This window comes from Natator depressus, chromosome 21, assembly GCF_965152275.1.
Source record: "Natator depressus isolate rNatDep1 chromosome 21, rNatDep2.hap1, whole genome shotgun sequence".
Taxonomy (NCBI): Eukaryota; Metazoa; Chordata; order Testudines; family Cheloniidae; genus Natator; species Natator depressus.
In genome coordinates, this window is record NC_134254.1 from 16,710,171 (window position 1) to 16,717,368 (window position 7,198).

At 52.2% G+C, this 7,198-nt stretch overlaps 1 protein-coding gene across 1 annotated transcript; it reads left to right on the plus strand.

Moving 5' to 3' along the window:
• Positions 1-65: 65 nt before the first annotated feature.
• PPIL1 (peptidylprolyl isomerase like 1) lies at positions 66-5,641 on the plus strand. Its single transcript, XM_074936026.1, has 4 exons — positions 66-201; positions 605-759; positions 3,377-3,445; positions 4,388-5,641. The coding sequence occupies exons 1-4, from the start codon at positions 146-148 to the stop codon at positions 4,606-4,608; spliced, it is 501 nt and encodes a 166-aa protein (XP_074792127.1). The 5' UTR covers positions 66-145; the 3' UTR covers positions 4,609-5,641.
• Positions 5,642-7,198: the final 1,557 nt, after the last annotated feature.

Sequence of the window (7,198 nt, forward strand, 5' to 3'; positions counted from 1 at the left end):
AGCGTTCATTGGCCACTCGGCCCCAAGCGGGTCAGGAACCCGGCGCCCCCGCTCTAAGAGAGGAGGGAGCGGATTGGCTGTGACACAGGAAGTGCGCAACACGCTGCTGTTCCCCCGGGCGCAGTGTTTCCGGCGTGGGAGCAGCATGGCCGCGGTGCCCCCCGACTCCTGGCAGCCGCCCGCCGTCTCCATGGAGACCACGTAAGAGGCCGATGGGAGCTCCCGGCGCGGCGCGGGGCGCCCGGGTCTCTCCGCTCGGCCCAGCGGGCGGGCCCCGGGCCCCGCGCGGCGCCCTGACGCGGTTCGCGCCCCGCAGGCTGGCCGCCGGAGGGGGCCGCGTCCGGGGTCAGAGCAGGGCCCGTGCCCGTCCCCGCCGGCCTCTGGCGGGCAGCTGCGGAGTGTCCCGCGTGGGGAGCCCCCCGGAGCCCGGCGGCTGGGCCGAGTCCGCCCGGGGGTGATCCCCGCGCCGGGGCGGGGGCGAGTCCCCGGGCTCTGAGGGCGGCCCCGCAGGGCTCCCAGGGCCTGCCGGGGGGTCGGGTCGCCGCTCCGCAGCTCCCGGCCCTGGGCAGCCCCTGAGCCCTGTCGGTCTCCCTCCCTCCCGCAGCATGGGCACCCTGGCGCTGGAGCTCTACTGGAAACACGCGCCCAAGACCTGTAAGAACTTCGCGGAGTTAGCCAGGCGCGGGTATTACAACGGCACAAAGTTCCACAGGATCATTAAAGACTTCGTGATCCAAGGGGGCGATCCCACCGGGACAGGTAAGGCCCCCAGTGGAAACGGCTGGGCTGGGTACCCCCTGGGAGCCCCGTCGGCGCTTCACGGGTGCAGGGGGCGCGAGTGTCTGTGGGAGCGAAACCTCCTTGTTAGGGGGCGCGAGCAGACCTCAAGGAAGCCTGTGTGTAATCCTCGTGCGTGGTGACACTTCCCGCTCCCGCCTGTGCCCTCATCTGCGGCCCCCAGGGCTGTCCATCCCAGGGAGGCCAGAGGGCTGAACGAGGTGGAAAGCAAAGAGGAAGGATGCCCCAGTGTTCAGGACACTAATATGAGACTTGGGGAAACCCAGGTTCAGTTCCCTGCGCCCATAAAGATTTCTTGTATGACGCCAACCAAGTCACTTAGGTTATCAGCCTACACTTAAGGCTGCATGTAGAGTACAGATACAGTTCGTCCAGCTAGCCTGGGTATAAACAGGAGTGTAGATGGTGAGGCGCAGCTTAGGCAAGTAGAGTAGAGTGTCTGACGTGCCTGAAGCCCCAGGGCATAAACCCTACATGCTGTCTAAGCCCCCAAGCAGGGCCTCCTACCTCGACACTGGTATTTTCAGCCCTGTCGTGTCCTGCTGCTGCCTCCCACTGCCAGAGTCTTTCCCCATTGCAGTGAAAGATTCCAGCAGCGGAGAAAAGGCTCTGGTGGGGGGAGGCAGTGGGGAAAAGGCTCTGGCAGGGGGGAGCTGCTGGAGCCTTTCCCTGCTGCCAGAGCCTTTCAGTGTAGTGTGCAACTCGATGTGTCATGCCTATACTCTACACCAGGGGTCTGCAACCTTTCAGAAGTGGTGTGCCGAGTCTTCATTTATTCACTCTAATTTAAGGTTTTGCGTGCCAGTAATAAGAATCCATGCTGAACTGCTCCCACTCTTGGCCCTGTCTGCACCCTTCACTGCCCCAGGCTGGGGTGAGAGGGCCACACCTGGGGCTGGGAGCAGAGCCCCGGGCCGGCAGCCAGGACCCGGCATCGTCAGCAGGCTGGGCAGGGCCGGTGGCTGGGACCCCAGGCCAGCAGCAGAGCCCCCCGGACCAGTGGCCGAGACCCAGGGCTGGCGGTGGGCTGAGTGAGGCCGGTGGCTGGAACCCCAGCTGGCAGGGGCCGGTGGCCAGTACTCCAGGCCAGCAGCAGAGCCCCTTGGACCTGGGCCCAGCTGTGGGCTGAGGGGGCCTGCAGACGGAACCCCGGCTGGCAGTGGGCCAGCAGACGGAACCCCAGGCCGGCAGCAGAGCCCCTGGGACCGGTGGCCGTGACCTGGGGTTGGCAGCAGGCTGAGCGGGGCCGGCGGACGGAACTCTGGCTGGCAGAGGGCCAGCAGCTGGTACCTCAGGCCAACAGTGGAGCCCCTGGGACTGGTGGTCAGGACCCAGGGAGTGTGAGTGCCACTGAAAATCAGCTCGCGTGCCATCTTTGGCACGTGTGCCATAGGTTGCCTGCCCCTGCTCCACACGCTACCGTTAGCGTAGATATAGCCTTAGTTGTTCTGGGTCTCAGTTCCCCATCTGTAAAGTGTAACTAATAGTACAGCCCTACCTCCCGGAGGGTGTGAGGTTAAATATTTTACAGATTGTGAGATGCTTCGATTCTATGGCCATCGGAGCCTTATTAGATACGTTACCTGGAAGCAGAGTAAGTGCCCAGTGGCAATGTGAAAGCGGCAGCGGCCCCTAACCACAGTGGTCCCAGTTTCTAGACTTGCAGGTTCCTACAACATGAGTACTACTCTGTTGTTATTGAGACAGTAAATATCAGAATGCCACAATATAAATCCATAGTACACCCAGTCCTTGAACAGTGCAATGCAGCTCTGGTCGCCCCATCTTAAAAAAGATACATTAGAAAGGCAACAAAAACGATGAGGGACACGGAACAGCTTCCGTGTGAGGAGAGATTAAAAAGACTGGGACTGTTCAGCGTGGAGAAGAGACGATGCGGGGTCTGTGATCGAGGTCTGTACCATCACGACGGGGGTGGAGAGAGTGACCAGGGACGTGTTGTTTACCCCTTCACATGACATAAAAACCAGGGGTCACCCGATAAACCTGCTGCCTGTTAATTTCAACACTAACAAAAGGAAGTAGTCCTTCACACAACGCACAGTCAGCCTGTGGAACTTGTTGCCAGGGGATGTTGTGAAGGCCAAAAGTATAACAGGATTCAAAAAAGAATTAGATCAGTTCATGGAGGACAGGTTCTTCAATGGCTATTAGCCAAGATGGGCTCTTGTTATCTCTCAACCTCTGACTGCCAGACACGGGGACTGGATGATGGGATGGATCACTTGATAATTGCCCTGTTCTGTTCATTCCCTCTGAAGCATCTGGCACCAGCCACTGTTGGAAGACAGGATACTGGGCTAGATGGCCCATTGGTCTCATCCAGTCTGGCTGTTCGTATGTTCTTAGTTATTGGCCACCCCACTGTTCCTGTGCTGGCTGATAATTTATACGTCTGTCTCTCTAGTCTTTATTGCTGAGCATCACACGTCGGCAATAGAATTGATCAAACCCCATTTCTTAGACTGTTGGCTGGCACTTGTATGATGGTGAGAGTAGTCCTGAATGGGTACCATGGCTTTCCGAACTGACATATCTGCTTTTCTCTGCTGGGCAGGTAGAGGGGGTGCATCCATCTATGGGAAGCAGTTTGAAGATGAACTTCATCCAGAACTAAAATTTACAGGTAAGTCCCATTTGATGGACTTGTGTGGGTGTTTTTGTTTTGTTAACCTTGCAGGTTGGGCATAGCACCAATTTAGGGCTCAGTCCCACTGTCCTTATGCAGAAGTCATTGGGAGTCTGGGTAGAGTGAGGGCTGCAGGGTTGGTAGCTCTTAACGACAAATGAAGCATTAAAGAGACTGTTGGCAGGAAATGAAAAAGTAACAACTAACTAGGGTCGCCATGCGGACAAATAAACAGTAACATGGCAGCCTCTCCTCTTTAAACGAATGGAATCAAGGAGCTATGACCCTAAGCTTGCAGAGTTAATGCTGCAGCTGTCCTGTTTTCAGCTAAGTAGTCTCTTCCCAAGAATAGTTAATCAGTGGTCTAACACCAGCAGAACTCCTTGTGCTAAATCACAAATCCCGAGGGCTGAATGATATGTTTGCCTCCTTAAAATTATTTCTGTGAATTAAGGTAAAGGTTGGCTGGGTTGTTACAAACACAATGTTCCAAATTCGGCTGGGAGTGCAGTGTGGCGATAGGCTTCCTGTGTAGTACAGCTGAACTGTTCTTATATTATAATTCAGCTCTTAAAGACCTCAAATGCGAGGGCTCTTGGGCCCCCTTCTGTTGTTTATACAGGAGTTAGAATGCACTGGAGTCCGCATGGAAACAAATCACAGTATGGGAGTCTCACTTAATTAAAATTACCCTAGCTGAGCACACAAAGGATGTTTAACAGGAGTAGAGAGTAACTGTAAGAAGCTTTTTGCTGTATTTAAATTCATTGTTTGATTCTGGTAATTAAGCCATATGACTGGATCCTTAGTTGCTACCAGAAGTAATTGGCTTAGGAAGAGACTGATCTGTTTTTTGGGTTTGGTTTGGTTTTTAACTGAAACTGGCTTCAGATCTTCAGTCTTAGGGCAGGTTACTAACTCGTACCCTTTCTTTCAAAGGTGCAGGAATCCTTGCCATGGCTAACGCCGGCCCAGACACAAATGGTAGTCAGTTCTTTATAACCTTGGCACCAACCCAGTGGCTCGATGGGAAGCACACTATCTTTGGCCGTGTTTGCCAGGGGATCGGGATGGTGAATAGAGTGGGCATGGTGGAGACAAATGCCCAAGATCGCCCAGTCGATGATGTGAAGATTCTGAAGGCTTACCCATCGGGTTAGACCAGAGTTCTCTGCAGTTAATGTGTTGGCCGCTCCCATGTGTTAAATCCTTTATCCCCCATGGGATTGTCCTGTCATTCCAGGGAATGCAAGCGAGTGGCTTAGGCCCAACGTTTACGTACTTTACAATCTATTTGAGGCAGAGCTTTTGTTCTTTTTTTTAAGTAAAGTGGATTTAAAAATATCTACAATTAGTTTGCCCAGGAACTAAAGTGAACCGGATTCTTTTTGAGAGTGCTAGCAGTGCTGTGTCTCTGAGCTGCCTCCTGCCACGCTGGGGAAAGGGTCTCTTGTCAAAGCCTCGTGGCCTGAAATCACCCCTGCTGAGCCCTGTTTTGGTTGGTGTGCCCAGGGTGCAAGTACCCACCATGCCACCCCTCTGCTCTCTGTTCTGGGAACTGTCTCATGCAAAGGCCCCACAGAGCACATGGCTGGCACGCCATGCATGCTCACAACTGCACGGCAATCCAGTGTGCAGGATGGCTCTTGGGTCTCAGCAGCAAAGGAGCAATAACAGGGTTGCAGCACCCTCTCCTTTGAGGGTGAGGAAGTTGGCATGTCGAGTTAAGGAAGATTCTAATCAGGAGAGTCTGACATTTGTTGGTAAACGTTGGGCCTAGCCAGCTTGACGGCATCCCCTTTAACATGCTCTGCGAGCTGGGCAATCAGTGACTTTCTTATTTTTCCACAAGGCAACCAAAAGGCCATGTTAATCTATAGGATCATTTGAACCAAGAGTACAGTGGAACATGATTAATGTGCCAAACTGGACTAGGAGAACAGGCAGTGGGAACTTTTTCCCCAGCTCCCAAGAGTCTACTACAGCAGGTGGGGCTACCTTAAATGTCATTCATTTTTAGAATTAACTTGTAAGGAGAATCTACAGGTTCCTGGAGAAGAGCAGACTCTTCCATGGCCTCTAGGATGGGGATACTGACTCCCCCTCTCTCAGAGAACTGAGTTTCTGTGAAATCTAATTCAGTCCCCCCTTACAGCTCCTTGTTGCAGGAAGACGTGTGTGTGCGTGCTTGTGAGACCAGTGTGCTCTTTATACTCTTTGTAATACATGGATTTTCTTAAAATAAAGGTCTGAAATGCATTCTGTAGAGAACATGGTTGCTGATGTGGGGCAGGAGTCAACAGCGTCAATGGACCTGCAACTCCATTGCTTTAATACAACTTCTTTTAAAGTGGAAGAACATTCCCGCTGAAATAAGGCTTTCAGGATCTGCCTCAAATGCCACTGAAAGCACCTCCTGCTGTGTGCTTATCTGCTGGCAAAACTTAATAGCTTCTAGGGCCTCTGATTGAAGAGCTTCTCTACTGGGGGGACAGCAGTCTCCTGAAGAGAGGCAAGTAAGCAAACAATGACTGGTTTGTTTCAAGGGGACTGCTCTTACACTAGCTGGAGTAGGCTGAGGCAAGTTCACTGCTGCTATGATCTCTGGCCCTGGAAATGCTAACTAGGTAGAGGGGTGTCTGGTTTCACTGGGTGTGCAAAGGTGACTCCTGTAGGGAGCTGGTTGCTCGGAAGAAATCTCTCCACTCACCTGTGGTACCCTGCAAATGTATGTGACTCCTTGAACGACCCGATGTCTAGTTGGCAGCTGGTATCAAGCGGAGTGCCCCAAGGGTTGGTCCTGGGATCGGTTTTTGTTCAACATCTTCATTAATGATCTGGATGATGGGATGGATTGCACCCTCAGCAAGTTCACAAATGACACTAAACTGGGGGAGAGGTAGATATGTTGGAGGGTAGGGATAGGGTCCAGAGTGACTTAGACAAATTGGAGGATTGGGACAAAAGAAATCTAATGAGGTTCAACAAGGACAAGTGCAGAGTCCTGCACTTAGGAAGGAAGAATCCCATGCACTGCTACAGATTAGGGACCGCTAAGCAGCAGTTCTGTAGAAAAGGACCTGAGGATTACAGTGGACAAGAAGCTAGATATGAGTCAACAGTGTGCCCTTGTTGCCAGGAAGCTATTCGGCACTGGTGAGGCCACATCTGGAGTATTGGAGACATCTGGAGACATTCCAGAAAACTAGAAAAGGGGGAATACAGTGCCCAGCTATAAAAAGGGAAATAAGGACAACCCTGGGAATTAGACCAGTCAGTTTAACTTCTGTATCCGGAAAGATAATGGAGCAAATAATTAAGAAATCAATTTGCAAACACTTTGAAGAGAATGAGGTGATAAGTAACGGTCAGCATGGATTTGTCAAGAACAAATAATGTCAAACCAATGTGATAGCTTTCTTTGACAGGGTAACAAGCCTTGTCGATGGCGGGAGCTGTAGCTGTGGTATATCTTGACTTTAGTAAGGCTTTTGATACTATCTCACATGACCTTCTCATAAACAAACTAGGGAAATACAACCTAAATGGAGCTACTATGCGGTGCTTGCATAACTGGTTGGAAAATCGTTCCCAGAGAGTAGTTATCAGTGGTTCGCAGTCATGCTGGAAGGGCCTAATGAGTGGGGTCCCTCAGGGATCGGTTCTGCGTCTGGTTCTGTTCAATATCTTCATCAATGATTTAGATAATGGCATAGAGAGTACACTTATAAAGTTTGTGGATGATACCAA

What these genes read in the sequence shown, in the direction of transcription:
- PPIL1 (XM_074936026.1), top strand. Translation starts at nt 146, where the DNA reads ATGGCCGCGGTGCCCCCCGACTCCTGGCAGCCGCCCGCCGTCTCCATG. An exon ending in GCCGTCTCCATGGAGACCAC is followed by an intron (nt 202 to 604) that starts GTAAGAGGCCGA and finishes TCCCTCCCGCAG; the next exon opens with CATGGGCACCCTGGCGCTGG. An exon ending in TCCAGAACTAAAATTTACAG is followed by an intron (nt 3,446 to 4,387) that starts GTAAGTCCCATT and finishes TTTCTTTCAAAG; the next exon opens with GTGCAGGAATCCTTGCCATG.